This window comes from Mandrillus leucophaeus, unplaced genomic scaffold (genome assembly GCF_000951045.1).
Source record: "Mandrillus leucophaeus isolate KB7577 unplaced genomic scaffold, Mleu.le_1.0 Scaffold684, whole genome shotgun sequence".
Taxonomy (NCBI): Eukaryota; Metazoa; Chordata; class Mammalia; order Primates; family Cercopithecidae; genus Mandrillus; species Mandrillus leucophaeus.
The window spans coordinates 1636497-1657801 of record NW_012107408.1 but is presented as its reverse complement, the minus strand read 5'-3'; the positions used below and the strand labels follow the sequence as shown (position 1 = coordinate 1657801).

The window sequence follows — 21305 nt, the reverse complement described above, 5'->3', positions numbered from 1 at the left end:
CAAAAATTAGCCAGGGATGGTGGCGTACACCTGTAATCCCAGCTACTTGGGAGGCTGAGGCAGGAGAATTACTTGAACCTAGGAGGCGGAGGTTGCAGTGAGCTGAGATCGCCCCATTGCACTCCAGGTCTGGATGACAGAGCAAGACTCCATCTTGGGGGAAAAGATAGGAAAGAGAGAGAGAGAGAGAGAGAAAGAGAGAAAGAGAGAGAGAGAAAGAGGAAGGAAGGAGGAGAGAGAGAGAGAAAACGAGGGAGAAGAACTTTGTGTTTTTCTTTCACTCTCAATTTTTTGAGGGTTTTTGTTTTGTTTTTAGATTAAATCTGCTAATCTCTTCCTTTGAGGCAACTGCAAAAGTATTCTGTATTAAGACAGTTCCTGATTTCAAATTTCTGTGCTAACTACTATTATTATTAATAATTACAATAATACTTAATTTTTTTTAGCTTTACTTTGAGTCAAGCATTGTACTATGTTTGTTACAAGCATGTATAAAATAATTCTTGCAATGACCATAAATGGATACCATCCTTATTTACATTTTACACATCAGGAAATTGAAGACTAGAAGGCTTAAAGTCACATAGCTTCTCAGCGGTGTAGCAGGGAGCAAGGCCAGCTTGATCAGATTTTAGAGTCCAAGCTCATAACCACTGAGATTTACTACCTCCCACAGACTTCCTTTTTCCTTTTCCTCCTTTTTTTATGGCTGCAACCCACTTAGCTGTAATGAGACAGGAAATTGTGGTGGCTTTGGCAGAGGATTGATGGTAGATATAGAAAAGGAGAAGGAAGACTACGCTGGATGAAGGGAGGGAGAGGAATAGAGGAAGGGAGGGAGGGAGCGGGGAAGGGAGGAAGAGAGAGAGGGATATGGGGAGACAGGCAACGGCAGCAACCAGGGTTGAAAGCTACACTATTACTGGTAGGAACATTCTACCATTCCCTTAAAGGTTTTTATTCCTCACATCCTAAATATTTCCATGTGTTTCAGAGAACTCTGTAGTAAACCAACCTCATGATCCATTTTTGTGTCACTCTCTCCATAAATTCTCATCGGATATTTCTGCTCTCTTAGATTCATTTTTCCTCTGAATTCTTCACTTCATGAATCATGTCATAAAGCTTTGTACTTAAATTGTACTCTTTCTCCATGAAAATAGGGTATACAGAATAATACAAGAATAACAAACTCTGGTGTAATTCCTGAATCTGTCAAATGTACAGCATTGACCTTAGTGATCATCCAGCTTAACCCCTTTCCCAACAAAAATGAAATAAGCACACAAAATAAAATAGCAATAGCAAAACAAATGGTGGACCTTACACAGCAATCCATTGTCACACATCTAGTCATTTATGAATAGTATTATAATAGGAAATACTTGTTTTGATGAGATGGTTTGGTAATTTTTCTGGGTATGCTAAGTACTCTTAATATCCTGACTTTGAGGAAATGGAGACATAAGGAGACTAATGACTTGCCCAAGATCTCACAGCTAGTGCTTGAATTCTATATAAAATCTAGGGCTTGAACTCGACCATAGCTCCTCCAAAGCCCAAGTTTACTTCCATCTGATACTCACTGGGTTGTTACAGGAGGCAAGTCTTTTTCCTACAGCAGGCTAGCATGTAACTAAATTTCTCAAGAAGCTGGCATAGCTATCTGAAAAGCAATATTGGGTCATCTGAATCCCACTAATTAAGTATTATGTTATCCTCAGCTTGGCTGGACTGAGTTCAACCTTTGTACCTTGTGTGAAGAAAAGATTCCCTGAACAAAATAATAGTGCACTAAGGAGAGGGTGATAACAAGCTAAGTGTTTCATTGCTTTCTACATACATAGATGTTCCTACAAATGAATGCCATCAGCTTATTAAGGCTGTAACCATAGAGGGTTTGTAATTAACACATTTAACACATGTTGGCAAATACTTTATATTCTCAAGCCAGTATAATCAGGGACTTTCTAAAATATTTTCTAAGTATAAATCAGTATTATAGAACTCTCCCATTGAAAGACAAAGGGCAATGACTATAGCAGATGTGTCCAAACTGACAATCTGGAGGTAGGAGTGAGGGGTCAGTTATGCTTAGGATCTGGCACGGACTTGCCTGTTTCTCTCTGATCCCTATTTGCAACCGGTGAACTCAGGACTTCTTTTTGAAGGCTTAAGATCCAATTCCTCATTAATCCAAATTGGGCTTTCCCCAGTTAGATCACTTCTCACTGTATTATGCTTTGTTGATAAGATAAGCTGAGAGTGGGATATTTCCAATATTGTCTTTGCCATCATACTCAGTACTAATGTATTAAGCAAAAAGTGTTCATTCATGATTAATTTTTTTCCTGGTGTGAGAAGAGGTTTCATTCTACTGAAAGACGTTTTGGCTATTGAAATGATGACATTATTTTTATTTGATTCAGTTATAGTGACTTAAAAATATGTTTTTGCCTTTTTAGGCTTTGGCAAAACAAGCCAAGATTGATTTTGAAGAACAGTTCCTTAAAGAAAAGAGATTTCATGATCAGATTGCTGTGGAAAGAGCTCAAGCTCGTTATAAAAAGCATTATTCAATATGTGCAGAAATTTTGGACCAAATAGTTGATTTGTCCACTAAAGTGGCAGACTATCGAACGTTGACAAATAAGTAAGTATTGTTTTTTAAATAACATAGTAAAGACACGATATAGAATGAGGAAGGATAAGATTGTAAAGTAGATACTAAGCTAATAAGTAAAGAGAGATACAAATGATTCATGAAAAGACAAAAAGGTGGGGTCCAGGAGACCTTGATTACTGGCTTGACTTACTCACTGACTACTTTCATTTAAGATGCCTACATGCCTTTTACCATACCTTTTATGAAAATTAACTCAAAGTGGATCATGGACTTAAATGTAAAACATAGCACTATAAAACTTTGAGGAAAAAATGGGAGAAAATCTTTGGGCTCTATGACTAGGCAACAAGTTCTTAGACTTGACACCAAAAGCATGATCCATAAGAGGAAAACTTGACAAATTGGACTTCATTAAAATTAAAACGTTTTGCTCTGCAGAAGACAAAACTTTATAAGTTGAACTTCTTCAAAATTAAAACTTTTTGCTTTGAAAAAGCTGAAAGGATGTATAGAATAGGAGAAGATATTTCAAACTGCCTATCCAACAAAAGACTAGTATCTAGAATATATAAAGTATTCTCAAAACTCAACAATAAAAAATAAGCTAGTTCAAAAATAGGCAAAAGATATGAAAAGACATTTCACTGAAGAGGATATTCAGATGACAAATACACACGTAAAAATATTCATCCTCGTTAGTCATTAGAGAAATTCAAATTGAAATCACAATGATTTGTCATTACACTCCTATAACAATGGCTAAAATTAAAAAAAAAAAAAATGAGATACACTCAAGATACAGAACGTTCTATCACCACAGAACCCATCATGTTGCCCTTTCAGAGCCACACTCACTTCCCTCTCGCCTCCACCCCATTCTTAGCCCCTGGCAATCACTAGTCTGTTCTCAGTTTCTATAACTTTGTTATTTCAAGAATGTTCTGTAAATGAAATCAATGTTAATATCCTGGTTATGATATGGTACTGTGGTTTTGCAAAATATTACAATCAGGAGACACTGGGTAAAGGGTATATGGATCTCCATATTATTTCTTACACCTAATGTGAACGTATAATTACCTCAAAATAGAAAGATTAATTTTAAAAATCAAAGTATATCTAAATAGCAACAGAATAACATGAAAGTGGGATAAATGATTCATAGAGACTACTAGGTGTGAACCCTGAAAACTTGAGACAGGTCTCAGTTACTTAGAAAGTTTATTTTACCAAGGTTGAGGACGTACCTGTGACACAGCCTCAGGAAGTCCTGACGACATGTGCTCAAGGTGGTCAGGCCACAGCTTGGTTTTATACATTTTAGGGAGACATGAGACATCAATCAATATGCAAGAAGTAAGTACATTAGTTCCATCTAGAAAGACGGAGACAGCTCAAAGCAAGGCCCACCCACTGGGGGCTTCCAGGTCACATATAGGTGAGAGACTGAAGGCTGCATTCTTTTGAGTTTCTGGTAGGTCTTTCCAAAGAAGGCAATCAGAATTTGCATCTATCTCTGTGAGCAAAGGGATGACTTAAATAGAATGGGAGGCAGATTTGCCCCAGTGGTTCCCAGCTTGAAAGGGCCCAAGATATTTTCCTTTCACATAAGCTAAAGCAGACTCACGCTGGTAATCCCAGCACTTTGGGAGGCTGAGGCGGGTGGATCACGAAGTCAGGTGTTCAAGACCAGCCTGGTCAAGATAGTGAAACCCCATCTCTACTAAAAATACAAAAATTAGCCAGGTGCGGTGTCAGGTGCCTGTAATCCCAGCCACTCGAGGGGCTGAAGCAGGAGAATCGCTTGAACACGGGGGAAGGAGGTTGCGGTGAGCAGAGATCACGCCACTGCACTCCAGGCTGGGTGACAGAGTGAGACTCCATTTCAAAAAAAAAAAAAAAAAAAGCAGACCACATAGCTGGAATTTCTAGACTAACTTATATAAAGTCAACAGAGCTCATTCTGAAATGGAAAGTATAATACTGCTTCTAAAGCAGCCCTTTATATATATATATAAAATAGCATTTTTTCCTCACTGTTTTATTTTGAATTAATAATTGCTTCACCAGAGCAGGTTGATCTGAAGTGAGCTAACGGAATTTGAATCCTCTAAGAAAACTGAATTGCTAGCCCAAAAGTATGCATGGAATCTTAATAATGTCAGCTAACAAGGAAGGTATTCAGGGCCCCAGAAGCTATAGCAGGTGATTTTCTTATTCGGGAGCCTCAGTGGATCAGGTGGGGAATGGCAAGGTCAGAATCTTGAGGAAAAGGAGAAGTTTGGCAAGAACATGGAGACCAACATTCTGTATGACTAGAGAAGCTATTTTAAAAATGTTCCTACTTTTGCCATTTTATCTGTTTCTATTCTCATATCCTTAAATGTGAAAAGAGTTTTACGGTAAAGGTCAGATAGCTAAGGTTTTTTCCTTCTACAGTTTTTTTTTTTTTCAAAATACATGGACTACTTTAGTGGGTTGCAATCATGAAGCCATAGAATGTCTACAGATGTCATAGTAAGTCATACTGAAAGATAATGTTAAAAGGTTTTTAGGAGGAAACAGGTAATTTGGGGGCTTTTTAAAGCCCTAACAAGTGGTGGAGAAAGCAAAACGGAGGAAGTACCTGAATATGAGGTTTGTCAGGAGTTCAAGAACCCTGAACACACAGCCTTTTAAACAGGAAAAGTTGTTAGGTCTGTACGCATTAAATAATAGCTCCTCATCCCCTCCAATCCCCAGCCACTGATAATCTCTATCCAACTTGATGTCTCTGAATTTGTTTCTTCTAGGTACCTTATATAAGTGGAATAATATAATATTCATCCTTTTTGTGTCTGGCTTATTTCGCGTAGCATAATGTCTTCAAGGTCCATTCATGTTGTAGCATGAATCAGAATGAAATACTACTTTTTAAGTTGTAATTTCAAGTTCTAGTCCAACTGTTTATGATCACATCAGGACATTTTGCACATCTTGTCTTGAAACAATTTTCCCATCACTCTGTCCTTGCTGCCTCCCAAGCATTCTTTAGGCCTCAGCTTGGCAGTGATTTCTTTAAAGAGACCTTCCTGGAACCAACAAGTTAAGTTGAGTCATACTGTTATACTTTCCCATTGTATAATTCTTATTCAGAACTTTCATGTATTTATGCAACTATTTTTTGCCCTTCTTTCCCAGAGTCTGCTGTTTGAAGCCAGGTATTCCACTTGCTATTATATTTCTAGTGGCTAGTAAAATGTTTGGAACTTAGTGGGTTTGAAGAATGATTGTTACTTTATGCCACTGGTTCTTTAAACTTTTTTATTGACTGTTTCATAGCAGAACAATATATCTTAAAATAGTGAGCACAGTCAGAACACTTAGGTTCCTTAATTCTCAGCTCTGATGTCAGCTTACTATGCAACCTTAGGAAATTATTTAAATACTCTGGTATCAGTGTCCTCCTGTGCAAAATGAACAAGCTGAGTGCTTTTCAAGGCCCCTTTAAGAGAACATTAGGTTTACATTTTGTAAATAATTTGTAACAGAAAAATCTAATATATATTAGTCTTACTGTCATTGCACACATGGTAACCTTTAAGATCATTTTTCAGTAATTATTTCTGTTTGTCTGATGAAAGTGAGCTAATTTACATAAATATAATACAAATACCAATGTTTAAAATCTATATTTGACTAACCATTGATTCATCTCTACCTTTTCTTTGTGCAGTAGCCTGATTCCATATAAGTTGATGCATGATTGGAAGGAACTATTTTTTAATGCAAAACCCATATATGAACAAGCCTCTGTTAAGACACTACCTGCTAACCCCTCAAGAGAACAACTTATAGAACTGGAGAAAAGGGACTTGCTAGATACCAATGATTATGAAGAATATAAGGTACCTACTGATATGAAATAATTAGAATGCTACATAATAAATCCTTTTTCTTTAACAATAATTTTGTGATATTCCTTATTTCATTTCTACTAATAAAAATAGGCATGTTTTGTTTGCATTTTCCCTTGTTTTAATTTGTATATTTGTGCTACTTTTTAGCTGCTTAAACTATACATAAGCTATTATCTATTGTTTCTAGTAATCTTAGGGGAGTGGTCTGAAAAAACATCAAGCATAGTAATTGTCTAAGTAGACAGATTTCAGAATTTTAAAAATGCTTTAGTTTATTTATTAGCATTTTTCTTTCTATGAGCTGTCTACTTTGGCTTCAAAAACCATTGTTAAAATGTATTTCTTTTGTAATCGATCTAAATAATAGATTTTTTTACAGGCAAAATGAAAGAGGAGGAGGTCTGGGTTTTATGAATAGCATAGATTCAAACAATCTTTTCTTCAAAGATTGAAATAAAAAGTATCAGGTGCCAACTGTGATTTTTAGAAGAACTGTTGTAAAGCCTTTGAGATTAGACAGACTAGAGCTACATTATTGAAATTGCCAGCTACTAACTGTGCAATCTTAGGTGACCAGTTCCTTAAGGGCTAAATAGATTTCCGTTTTTCAATTTATGGAAAGGGAATACTACTATACCTACTTCATTTAAAATAACATGAGTTAAACACAGCTGAGTGCACTTCATGTTGGATGCATATAATACATATCCATTTCTTTCCTCACCATCCTACACTCCCCATCCCACTCTATCTCACCCTTAGAAGTAAAGGTGTAACAATCATAGCTTTTGGATAGAAGTTTTGAGTGGATCAACATCAATGGAATGAGGAGTGAGGCTTTTTATTAGAAAAATTACAAAATGAGTCCCAGAAGTTCAGTAAGTGCAACATGAAAAAAATCTATGGAAAGATGATTTGACCTAATTATTCACTGATAGTAAATACTCAACAAAGGTTTATGGAACAAAGAGTGAATAAAATGAATAAAGTACAATGAGCAAAGAAAAGTGCAAAATAACACTAATAAGTAAATATTACAAGAAGATAACCTTGTGGTTAAAAGATAAGGAAATAATATGAAATTATGAGAAATTAAATGTACACTATATTTTAATTAAATGAATCTATATTTGTAGCACTAAGAGAATTATTATTAAGGATTGACTAGAACCTTAAAAGATAAATGTGGATGTTTGTTTTGTATGGTTGTAAAATATACTAGACCTATTACATCCACCTAAAGTATAATGCCATATAATAAAATGCTTTGACAGTATCAAACTGTGTTAAGATATTTCTTTCCATTGTAAATTAGAAGTCATCTTATTTGACAGACTTTACTCGTTCATCGAATGTTGATTTCTAAATTACTTCTTAAACAGCTCAATCTCTATTCTTGTTGCTCTTACAAATCAGGAGACCTAGTAGGCTGCAGCTTAGCAAAGATTTTTGTCTCTCTAGCTATTTTCCTGGTATGAGAAATGGTTACCACAGGAACATGCTTGTCTTGCCCACATCCTGAAGCAGATGATGCATTTCTTTTGCAGGAAATTGTAAACTTTTGTTAGGAGTTTGTGATCATCTAGCAATGCACTTTATTTTGTGTATTGACTTTGCTGTTTTTCTGGAAATGAAAATTACCTTAGGATTTATAATATGTTTTCACAAGCTCTCTTTGACACCATAATGGAAAATATGCCATATACAGGTTTTAGGATGTACTGTAAACTATTATACTATCATTCTTTATTTTTAGACCTTTGGTCTCTTCAAAAACTTGTCCTAAATGTTCCTACATACAAGTAAAAAATAAATGTTTCAACTTGTAAAATATATTATCTGGCTTAAATAGTCTATCACAAGACGCAGAGGGGCAATGCATCCTGGCTTATCAAAAAGAACCAGTGGTACACATTTGTCATTATTAAATTTGTTTAGGAGTTTTAATGCAAATATATTACTCAGAAATTAATACATTTGCTTGCACATAATAATGTTCATTATAATGTTATCGAACATTATTGAATATCATTATTGATGTTATTATATATAATGTTCATTATATATCATGTTCAATAACATTATAATGAACATTATTGTTCAAGCAAATGTATTATTCAGAAATTAATCTTCAAAAAGTTTATATTCTTAGCATGCTTAATTGATGTCCATACCCTCTACCTTTAAAGAACTGACAGTTCCCAGTTTTGAGTCTGTGCTTTTAAAAGCCCATGTTCTGTTAGAATAAGCTATTGTGCTTAAACTTTTTAAATATTGTACCTAGAAATTGCAATTAAAACAGGTGTTTGCTTATGTACATGTCATATGTAGCTGCCAAAAATTTGACTCTTGTTTCTTAACATTATTTCCTAAATCATCACACTCTGTTTATGTGAGAATGACTGAATATGAGGGAGCTCTAGCCCAGTGGCTAGAAATAACATTTCTCTCTCCCACGAAAGAGGCAAGAACAGCATCATGGAGCAGCCAGACCTCTCTGGGGTTCCTAGGCAACTACCGCAGCATAACAACATTGAGTTATTTAGTAGAGAGTGAGGCACGGCCCTTAAAGCCGAATGGACCATGGGTAGCAGGCTAAGCCAGGAGGCCTGGTTCCTCTAGTGCAGCTAGCAGCACAGCCCCACACAGCACCCAGTGGTTCTCAATCATGCAGTGGACGCCTGCCGGTGAACCTCAAATTCCCCCTAATGCAAATTCTTTCGATGGGTCTTACTAGCAAATGAGTTGCAATTCACAGCATTTCACTTTTATATAAGCTGCTTACTAGCCATTACTAGTTGAATGAGTTTAAGAGTTACTAAAATTTAGTGTTCAAAAACTAAAATTAGCTCACGGCTATGGTTTCCTGAAGATTTAGATTTTTCTAAGAAGTCCCTGCCACAAAGCACTTAACCATTTTCAGAGCTCTACTGTGCATGCCCACAACCAAGTGATAGTTGGAATTTCTATAATTTGGAGGAAGGATATTTCATTTCCAGGACATCATCCATGTTGTCTTAAGTTGTTCATGATTTTTAATTGCTGCTATTTTTTGCCTTTAATGCCAAATTACTGTTTAAGTTCATAATCAGGTGAGCTTGTTGTGGTTATGGGGTTAACCCTACAGTGTGTGTTATAATGTACATTTTTATTAACATTATTTTTGGCCTATGATTTTCCATCAACTAGACTTTAAGATGTGGTTGTATATGTTATGTTTTAACATGTGTATGCCTGTCACCACAGCACATGTATGGATACCTATCCCCAAATTTTTTTACAATGACATTTATTGCCACCAGGTCTTTTTCCACCAAAGAATAGAAATATGGGACTAAATGGGCCGTGGAGTTCTCTGTTTTCCTCTCTCATCTGAATTGTTTGGCCCAAAGACATCCCTAGATCATTGACCCAAGAACAGAGAGATTTTAGTAGATGAATGTTAAGGGCATGTGAATCGAACACTTTTTTACATTTAAAACATATACATTGCATTGATCAGCTCAGGCTGCTATAATAATACACCATAGATTGGGTGGTTTAAACAACAGGAACTGATTTTTCATAGTTCTGGAGACTGAGAAGCCCAAGATTAAGGTGTTAGCCAGTTTGGCTCCCCGGTGAGATCTTTCTTCCTGGCGCACAGAAGACTGCCTTCCTGCTGTGTTCTCACAGGGCAGCGAGAGAGGGAGTGAGCTCTTGTCTCTTTTCTTCTTATAAGGAAACTAATCTCATCATGGGAGCCCCTCCCTCATGCCCTCTTCTAAACCTAATTGCATTCCACAGGCCTAGCCTCCAAGTACCATCACATTGGAGGTTAGGGCTTCAACATATGGATTTGGGGGAGACACAAACATTCAGCCCATAATACATGCATTATTCAGGATACTTTCAAAGTGTCACAATATGGAAACTTACTAATAAAGTATAGGAACTTTTAATTTCACATGAACTTGCTTGTTTTATGGCCTCTTCTGTTTCTTGCCAAGAAGTCTTAAATTTTCTTGTCTTTTGACTATGATGATGCTTCTATTGATAAACCTGAGCATTAATTCTATTTTAATTAGTCATTTTAATATAAATATATATAATTGCATTGTGTAGTACTGGAGGGCCCTGAAAAATATGATGGTTTCATCTTTTATTTTCAGATATTGAGGAATACAGCTGACCTCTAAGTGGACAGAGTAAGAACTTGCTCATATGATGGAGGCTGAGATATTCTCTAAGGCTATTCTATTGTAAAAATTCTGCCTGTCATTGCACTCAATGCCTTATAATATCATTCCTTTGAATTAAGACACCAGCACTTCTTAAAATACAAACATTTCTCAAGATAGGCAATAAGAATCATGATCAGCCTCCAAAATAGAAAGGAGCTGGGAAGGAAGTTTGATGTTGAAAGGAATATTCTCATATCATTCTAGTTTAGTTTTTAAGAATGTGCCATTTCATACCTACAGTTGCTTTTCTCCATTTGTTTACAGTTTTACCTCTAACTCCCCAGATTCCTTCACTAATGGTAAGGCTATCTAAATGGCTTTTTTAGACTAAGCCTCATTGTATCTTGGTTGAGTAGGATACTTTTGTTTTTGTTGGTTTTTTTTCTTTTTTTTGGGGGGGGGACGGAGTCTCACTCTGTCGCCCAGGCTGAACTGCAGTGGCGCAATCTCGGCTCACTGCAAGCTCTGCCTCCCGGGTTCATGCCATCCTGCCTCAGCCTTCCCAGTAGCTTGGACTACAGGCACCTGCCACCACGCCCAGCTAATTTTTTGTATTTTTAGTAGAGATGGGTTTTCACCATGTTAGCCAGGCTTCTTCTTTGTAGTAATCAAACACACTGATTCTAACTTACAGAGCAGAGCATCAATGTATTGGTTTTCAAAGAGGGCTCTAGTTGCCCTAGGTCTATGGTTGCCAAGAAACAAGGCTATTTTCTAATGGTTGTAGGCCAAGGATTTCACAGGGCTTGATAGAGGTCTGGGACTTGTGTCTATGGAATAGGAGAAATAGAAGATGAACTTGGGTCATGTGAAGGGTATTTGGCTTCAAATTATTAACACTGGAGACAAGGTAAATTCATTTGAAGACCATGGTAGAAATAGTTGAATTAAGGTATCAAGTTCAAGACATTAGACCAGAATTGAGAAATGGTTTCCAAAAAGTTGGCAGCCAGATAGAAGTGGAATGGGATGTGAGAAGGACAAAGCCAAAGAGAGGAGTCCTGGATGACTGACGTGAATAAGATCAGAGTGATTGTCCACCACTCATTTTTATTTGTTCTTGATCACATAGAGAGAAGCCAACCCTCTTCCAAGCTCCCTCCTCTGTGGGACCAGGGAAACAGAAGGTGGTCAGGGCTTTTCTGGGCTTTCTTCAGAGTTTTGGGTTTGTTCTCTACCTACTTTGGCAACTACAAGAGCCAGCTTCTATGCATCAAGCCCACTTTCTCTTCAATCAATTCCTTGGAATTACCAGATAGGATTTTAGAGTTGGCTGTAAAATTTTAAGTTTTAAAACTATAGGCTGGATGCAGGAGCTCACACCTGTAATCCCAGCACTTTGGGAGGCCAAGGCAGGCAGATCACTTGAGATCAGGAGTTCAAGACGAGGCTGGCCAACATGGTGAAACCATGTGTCTCCTAAAAATACAAAAATTAGCTGGGCATTTCGGCGGGCACCTGTAATTCCAGCTATTTGGGAGGCTAAGGCACAAGAATCCCTTGAACCCGGGAGTCGGAGGTTGCAGTGAGCCAAGATTGTGCCACTATACTCCCGCCTGGGTGACAGAGCAAGACTCTGTCTCAAAAGAAAAAAAAAAATATTTTAAAGCAATGTCTTAACAGATAGGAAAGACCCAATGGGATTTGTAATCTTGAAAACTTGAATGGATCCAAGAAAGTGTTTAATTTTTAATTTGGCTCAGATGTGTAGGACTGAGAATCATAAACTCTCCCACCTAAGAGACCCCCAATGCCACCACTCCTGTCCATTGTCAGGAATTGTCAGCCATATTTGGTACAGCGGGCCTATAGTAGTCTTTGACACATTGGTCAGTGTCACCTCTAAGCTTTTTGGGGGTGGCTTATACCTCTTTGAGGTATCAATCTTAGCAGTGAAATAAAGAGGGTGGTAATAGTCATTATAGAAGAGGTTATTCCATGTGAAAAAATACTGTGTGAATTTTGCAGTTACCAGATAGGCAGAACAAGTCATAATGCTTATGTATTTTGTGACACCAGAGAAATTCCAACCAAATCTCTTTCTTACTATCCCTGGCTAGGTAATAGCAGTAGACAGGTGAATTCAGATGTAGATGCTTCTGGAAGAGTTCCTTTAAATAGTAAGACCATGGAAATTACTATAAAAGTGATCCTGAGGTAGGCTACCACTCCCTGATGAATAGAGCATAGTTTAAGCAGTTGGGGAATGACATTTACTTTTTGATAAGGATAGCCACCACCACTAGAATTGTTTGGTGGCCCCAGAACAGGGAGAAATCTGATATGAAGTCCAGGGTGATTCAGTCTCAAGGGCACTTGGGGAGCAATGCAGTGACCTTAGAGTCGTATTTTTTGTTTGTTTGTTTGACCCAGGCAATTGTGCTTTGAAAAGCACTGGGCTGCTGTAATTCTCAGTGTGCCACATTCAATGCCTTGGAAGGGCCATGGTGGCTTTCCAGGGATAGAGAATGGAACAAGGAGTAGGAACCTATCATTTTGGGGTGACTGAACTACTTTTCCACTGAACTCCTGAATGAGTCACTTCGAGCACAGCTGGAAATCAGAGTACTAAGCAGAAGCCCCTACCCATTGTTTGCATCTGGTCACTGAATTTCAGCAGCACTGAAATGTAAGTTTTTAAGAGAGAGGATCTCCCATAATGGCTTAGTGTCAGTTACCTATGGTAATCAGACCTGCAGTCAGCCCAGTGATTCTGGCTGCTTGATATATTATTAATTTGTAGCTCAGCATTTCTGAAAAATAAACCTGTCACTGCTGAGCTTTCTGAGCTTCTGAATATGTGACAAGCTGGAGTGATTGGATTGCATCGTGAGGTGCCAGGCTCTCTCCAGTGTGGGCCTACAGGCCTTGACAGTGACCACTGTCACACAGTGAGTAACTGACTGTGGCCAATGTAAATTTCCCTCCAAAACCAAGCATAAGGTAGATGCAGTCTACTGCCCTGGGTCTTCTTTTGCAATAGGCTAAAATTAAATATGCCTGTTTTCATACCATTAGATTAGGGCAGACTGAGGAAGGCTACTCCTGGAACAGAAGTGATCAGATTACTGAGTGAAAGACATTATTGAATCAGGTCAAATTCATTAGATTTCCTAATGATCCAGAATTAACCATGATATGGATCCATAGGCAAGGCATTGGCCACCCACAGTCTGCTTCTAGCCAGAACACTGTTCAGCTCAGCGTGGGGCTCCACATGGCAGATGAAGTTGAGCTAACCTCTGCCTTTCCCTTGATAGTGCAGACTCTGCATTTCCTGGCAATAGATATGACCTTCTCTCTAGAGGTGCACCCACCCTGCCAATGTCAGTGAAAGATAGACACCCCTGCCCACTGGCTCCTCTGGAATCTGAAGGCCAGAGTGTCTGGTAGAAAGATGTGTCCAGGTAGCTAACCATATGCTGACCTGACTGGAGGTCAAGTGACCTAACAAGGCTTCCAGGCTCACACAACAGGGTCAATTCATCTTCCAAAGTTGTTCTAAGTCCTTCTTGAAACTGGGCCCCAACACAGAGCCCGTTTCCTGACAGCTCCTGGATAAAAAGACAGAATTCAGCTGCACTTCAGCTAATCATCCTCTCTTCTCTCTGCCTTTTTATCTAAGGCAGTATGTGGCAGCATCAATCTTTTCCACTGTCACGTGGCTATCAAACAGGTCCCATACAGTGTTCAAGAAACCCTGTGGGGATGCCAGATTACACAGCTGAACTCCCCTTAGGGAAGATAAATAACCACACTTTCTGCCTCTTCTAAGAAACCTGGGAAGTTATTATAAATGTTTAAGTCTGAATAAAATTCAGGCAGTTCTTCCAGATTTCCTCAGGGTTGGGGGGTAGTTGGAGGACAGAAAGCCCTGGAAGAGATGACAACAGAGGCTCTAAAACTGAAAGTGTTACCTTATTACTTTCCCATGGAGTATGGCTTCATTCTGAGTGCCATATTCCCCAGGCACAGTAACTGAAATATAGCCACTAGACTTTTCATTCTACCCTAGCAATAGGTATACTTCTATAGTATTTTATTACCTATGGTAAGAGACCAGGACAGACCCAGTCGGAAGGTCAGCCAGGAGATACAGTGCCAGGGGTTTAATTCTTAGAACTGGAACCAAGACAGTCAAGATAATTTCCCTGATGTGGCCAGAAACAGGAAGAGACAGAGGTGGGATCAAGCCAAGTCCTTTGAGCATGCCAGTGATGGAAACTGAGATTGGGTGAGAACCAGACTAGAAAATGAAAACAAAGCTGGCAGGTTGCAAGCTAGGCAGAACTGGAACAGAACAGGACACACATTAAAGGCTTGGAAGCAAAGTGAGGAGGCTCTAGGCAATTGCCACAAATAGAGCTAGAACATCTGCAGCTTCTTTTTCTTATCTACCAGTCATGTGGAATACAGCTGGCTCATACTAGTCTAGGAGACCCAAAGCAAATACCTAGTTAGGAATATGAAATTAACCAGGTCACAAACAGCTTCTGCCATAGAGCAGATTGTACCTACCCATTGACATGGGCTGCTCTTTCCCACTCCAGGACCCTGGACTCAGCCCAGGTGCTTGGATTTTTAGGACCTGCCAGCTCCTGACTGTTTTAAACCTGACTTCTTTCCTGTCTAGTTTTCTGGCATCTTGCAGGCTGCTTATTTGAATTTCTGACCAGTTCTAATCTGTTGCTACCTACGTTCAAGTGTGACAGAGCTCTTCCCAAATATGGATTCACTTTGAAAAACTATTTGCAACCATAGGATTTGTGGTAATGTGAATATAGTCAATGTTCTCAAGGGATTTATTTTTCCCTAAATGATGTTACCCATTTGCTTTAGGTGATTTGGGGATATTTCTATTAAAAAAATTAAGACTTGTCCTCCATCTTTTCTCTGAGATAAAACATCAGAAAATTGAAATACTTTAATTTGTTTTTGTACCTAAAAATGGCATTACAACACCTCTCTCCTCCCTGTTAAGTCTCTGGCATAGTTTGTTGGAAAGACCCAAATTAATAAATTGTTTTTTATATATTACATCTTAAATGAAATGCTTTTTGCTGACAAAAAAAGAGATGCCATAATTTAACAACACACTTTAAATCATACTACAGGTTGTTACTTTGGGAGATGCTTACTATATTAGCTAATGTCATCTGTGGTATGTGGATTTTTGCTAGCTTCTGTCTATGAGGATTATACTTTCTGATCTTGTCCCTAGTTTTGGGTTATGCCTATCTTATTTGGAGGCCTAAGTCATCTTTGTACTTAGTTTCAATCACTAAAATTGAATTTCAATTTAGTCACTCACTTATTCTGTTCACATATATTGAGCCTATAATACTGATTGATTCATTCATTCAATAAATAGATATCTATTGAGTGCCTACTTCTACCAGCACTGTTCTAGGTCTTGAAGATATAAAGTTAAATAAGACAGAGATCCTTCCCTCCCAGTGTTCATAGTTTAGTAGGGATGAGAGAAAAACCATTCCAGAGAATGATGCTGTGTAGATAAGAGTAGGAGGTTATGGGACACATTGGAAGGGATGAAATTCGGTTGATTTGTGAAGTATGAGTAGGCGTCAGTTGATTTAAAGGTATTAGCGCAAAACGGACCTAACCGTATGAGCTGTGAGCTTAGATTCTTCTATCTTTGTATTTTTTCCATGGCTTCATTAAATTTCAAGCCTGTAGCCCAAACTAAGCTTATGAAGTGTGTTTGGGTGTCCTTAACTAAGAGTCACTTCCAGCATCCAGACTTTTTCAATAATCTCTGAAGATACCAATCTTGGTTATTTCTAACAATCTTCCAATGGAAACATGTAGACTGTGCAACAACTCAAAATACTATAAATGGGCAATCGGCTTGTCCCTGGTTAAGACATCATTTTCTGCCCAAGGATTTGGGCTTGAGTTAATAAATTACCTAACCTCTCACTCACTAATACTTTTTTTTTTTTTTTGGATACAATTTAACTATTAATTTGTCTATTTTCCAATAAGCCTAAAGTTTTATTGCATTTTGCATAATAATAATGTACCTGTTGATAAGAGTTTTTAGAGATTCACATTATAAAAAAATTTAAGAACAGCAATTGTACAAAATACAGTTTTCCAAAGTACTAGAAAACAGGTAACCAATAACTAAAATCTAATAATACAAATAAAATCTAGCATATGAGTGAGCTGGTCTTTAAATTAATTATAACCAATTATGAGAAATTATACTGAGAGCTATATTACTTTAAAAATATACTTTGACTCTCTGACTCTCTGAGTTGAGTCACTGTTAGTATAAAATTAAGAATTACGGCCGGGCACGGTGGCTCAAGTCTGTAATCCCAGCATTTTGGGAGGCTGAGGCAGGCGGATCACAACGTCAGGAGATCGAGACCATCCTGACTAACACGGTGAAACCCCGTCTCTACTAAAAATACAACAACAACAACAAAAAAAATAGCTGGCTGTGGTGGTGGGCACCTGTAGTCCCAGCTACTCGGAAGGTTGAGGCAGGAGAATGGCATGAACCCGGGAGACGGAGCTTGCAGTGAATCAAGATCATGCCACTGTACTCCAGCCTGGGTGACAGAGCGAGACTCTGTATCAAAAAAAAAAAAAAAAAAAAAGAATTACTCTCCCTATTTGAAGATATCTAGAAAAATAAACCCAAGATGGTAATTATAGACATGAGATTAGAACTGAGGGTTCCTGGTATCTTGTCCAGTGAAATATCCTTTACTATTTGTTGTCCAAAAAGAGATTGAAACCAGATTGTGAAATTAATTTAGGTCACAACCAGTATTTATTTTTAAAAAGGACAAAGTAAATATAATAAAATGCAATGCAATACAACAGGAAATAAAGCATATCACAAGTAGTGATGATAAGCATTTCATAAATTTTTTGTGCATTTTATATCTACTTGTACAGAAATGCTGGGTCACAATGTAGAATGCATTTTTTTTTTTTTTTTACGGGGAGACCTAGTCAAAAATGTTTGAAAGCCACTGTCTTAGAAGATGTAGTCCAAGTGGTAATTGTGCTCCAAGAGAAGCCAGGGAGTTATAGGAGTGCTTTACAGGGATTCAGACCAATAAAAATGGACATGTCTGGTGAAAAAGACTTCCTGGACATCTTGAATAGCTAAAGAAATGTCCATCATGATGAACATAAATTCAAATTTCTCTGAAATTTGAGGATTGGTAATGGCTACAACTACTTCTGAGGCTGCTAGTACAAGTCTTAACTATATTTTAAGTATTATAGAGTGTTGTGCCAAGGGAAAGTGGTGTGCCAAGGGAAGAGCCAGCCAAGCCACACCTGCAGAGTGGTAGGCCAAGGGAAAGCTAGCCGTAGATCAAGGCAGCTTGAATGTCTTGCCATGGTAGAGTTACAGTACATTGGCTGCCCTCTAAAAGGGGCATAGCCTCATTTTGTGGAGTCACTGCATACGGAATGTCTTGAAGTCAGTCTGTTAGAAGCTTCTGCCCTAAGTCCTTGGGCCACTGCAGCAAGATAATCTGTTGTTGGGTCTTATCAAATATAGGTTAAAAAAAGATTGCATTTCAGGAAACCAAGGAAACTAGGAGGTATCAAAAACAGTGTAAGTGTTGTATCCTCCTAGAAGGTCCTTTCTGTCTCTTAGAGGAAAAGGCACTTACCTTGTCTTTCTAAATGTATCAGTAATTTAATTCTGAAGTATTTAGAACACACTAAATTGGGAACATCTGGGACATATCAGGCCATGCAGATGTTGGGAAGTTCTAGTGATCCATGAAGACAAACACTGGATTATATGTACCTTCAGACTAGTACTACTCCTCTACAAAAGCCACCTTTGAATGTCTCTACTAAAGTATTATTCTTGTAACTCTATTATTTGTTTGTTGAATTTTGTGCTAGGTGCTCTGAGATTTTATGCATTAACGAATATGTCCAAAGGCCCAGATTCTGTTTATTCAAATGGATCTAAGTAAGTCAGCTCTCCCCACTTTTTGAAAGGGTGAATGAGGAAGCTCTGTCCCCAACTTGGATGTTTAGAAGTGGCAAGAATGAGAATGAGATACATGTGGTTTTTACAGGGGTAATCAGCAGCATCATTCAATCACTTGGGCAACGATACAATCAAGAAGGGAACTCAGTGGACACGTGGGAGCCCAAGCTTGCCCTTGAAGTGTGCAACTCAGCCAACATTCAAGCATGTTTGTTTCCAAGTAGACTCTGTTTGTAAATGCTCATGATTCTATTAGCCATGATTCATAACAAGGAGACCAAGGATACTGACACATTAGGCCACAAAAAAATAAAAAGATACGAGACTGGAAGTAATCAGAATCAGAACCCCAGGTCACCATTAGGCTCCTACATTAGGGTATAGGGAGGCATGTGAGTGCTTTGGATCCAGACTGGATAGCAGAGTGGTAAGCCCATGTGATCTGTAAAGATGGGATCTGTAAAAATAGTAGATACTATGGGTTGAGGAATTCAGAATTCAGGTTCTGGAAAGGTCAGTGTAGGTCAATTAATAAAAACAGTGCTAGTGGACCAGACACTGTGACTCACGCCTGTAATCCCAGCACTTTGGGAGGCTGAGGTGGGTGGATCATTTGAGTTCAGGAGTTCAAGACCAACCTGGCCAACATGGTGAAACCTCATCTCTACTAAAAATACAAAAATTAGCTATGTGGTGGCACATGCCTGCAATCCCTGCTATTTGGGAGGCTGAGGCAGGATAATTGCTTGAACTTGGGAGATGGAGGCTGCAGTGAGCCAAGATCGCACTATTGCACTCTGGCCTGGGTGACAGAGTGAGACTCCGTCTCAAAACAAATAAACAAAAACCAGTGCTAGTGAACAGGTTGTGACTTTTTACCATAGGCAGAGTCTATTTACTCTCTGTTGTAATTTTATGATCTCTGTGTAGGTAGACTAAACTTCACAGGGAGAGTCAGACCTCCTAGGTGTTGATGGATCCTGAATCTTATACTTACACCTTCTCAAAAATGCATACTGATAGTATTTATGCAGGTGCAATTAAAATATTTGTATTAAAATCAAGACATCTTAATAATTGTTTCCTACATGTTCATGACAGTTTACATAAATCAGGGACTAGTACATCTACACAGAAAGAATATCTCGTTAAAGCAATTGTTTATACCATGTGATACTTACCTGGTTTTACCCACTCTGGGCGTCAAAGTGTGGGCCTCATAGTCAGGTGTCTATTTACAACAATATCTGAAAGAGTAAATAATTTATGTTTTATTATATAAATAATTTAATCATATCTACATAGATAACAAATATGTAAAATAGAGATCTGATAAAAATTTTTGATTCCTCATCACTAGTGAACTAGTAAATCTCTTTAGCTCATTGTCGTTAAACTAATAACCATCTTTTTAATCTGAATTTCTTCTTTCTCCAGTTCTTCTGATCTCTTTTCACTCATGATGTTCCAATTTCCTCCCCTTTGAGATGCTTATCTTGACTCAGCCTTTATTTTTGGTCTTTGCTAGGAACTTCATAGGCTTTCCTTTGACAGTGATTCTGCTCAATGTGTTCCACCAAATCCTTTATATGCTAATCTCCACAGGTCAGCCTAAGCATTCTGTTCTCATCACAGTGACATCCTATTCCATTGTGTTTGGCCACATTCTACCGCTAGCTTAGTGATGGAAGAGGGCTATTCGGATTCTTCGTGAGGAAGCAGGCCTTTCAGATTGGAGTGTGGCTGGATGTGGCGCTCTTACATGCCTTCAGCAGCTACCTGAGAACTCCTAAACTGTTTATAGTCAGAGGGCACATAGGTTTCTCACACAAGCATTATTTCATTTAATCTTTACAACAGTCTGGTGATACACATATTGTTACTACGCTGCAAAGATGACGGAATTAGTGAGAGTGCAAAGCAAGCAAGTAGCAGAAGCATTATACAATAGAAACTCAAGTCATCTGAGTTAAGCCTAAGACTGCTTCCTTTCAAAGGGTTAAGTGACTGAACAGCTCAAAATCATTACAATATTGGCAACTTTCCACTTCAACTTGGCCTTGGAAATATCACCTTTTTTATTGTAAAATTACATAATTTCTATAGCTTCTGTTTTCTTATTTGGTTAGTTTCTAATTGGCCGCATTACACAAAATAATCACCATTTGTCTAATTTGAAGAATAAATAATTCCAACAAATGAAAGCAGAAGCAAGAAATCAATTATAGTGCAATCAATAATTTTGCAGATCCTATTAGTATCTGGCTAATTTTGAACAATGCAGATTATCATTATGTGCAGAGTTCCTAGAAAGACCAAAGGCAGTAAACTAAAACAAAATAATTTTTATAAATACAGAATAGTATGTATAGAATTGGCAGCCAAATAGGATTATATTTATATACTAAATGTACTAAAATTTGTGTATAACTACATTACACCAATTTTAAAGAAAAACTTACTACGAGCACTTTAGGGTTTTAAAAATTTGTTTCAAAAAGTGTTTTCTTATCTGCAATGTTCTCATATCAGAAATTCTGGTGCCAAATCAGACAAGCCAT

General features: G+C 37.9%; 1 protein-coding gene across 1 annotated transcript in view; it reads left to right on the top strand.

The window, feature by feature from the left end:
• Positions 1-21305, top strand: part of SPEF2 (sperm flagellar 2) — a 190167-nt gene that overhangs the window by 49321 nt on the left and 119541 nt on the right. The window contains exons 9-10 of the mRNA XM_012002382.1: positions 2466-2653; positions 6345-6513. Of these exons, the coding sequence (XP_011857772.1) occupies positions 2466-2653; positions 6345-6513 (357 nt within the window). The remainder of the gene's footprint in view (positions 1-2465; positions 2654-6344; positions 6514-21305) is intronic.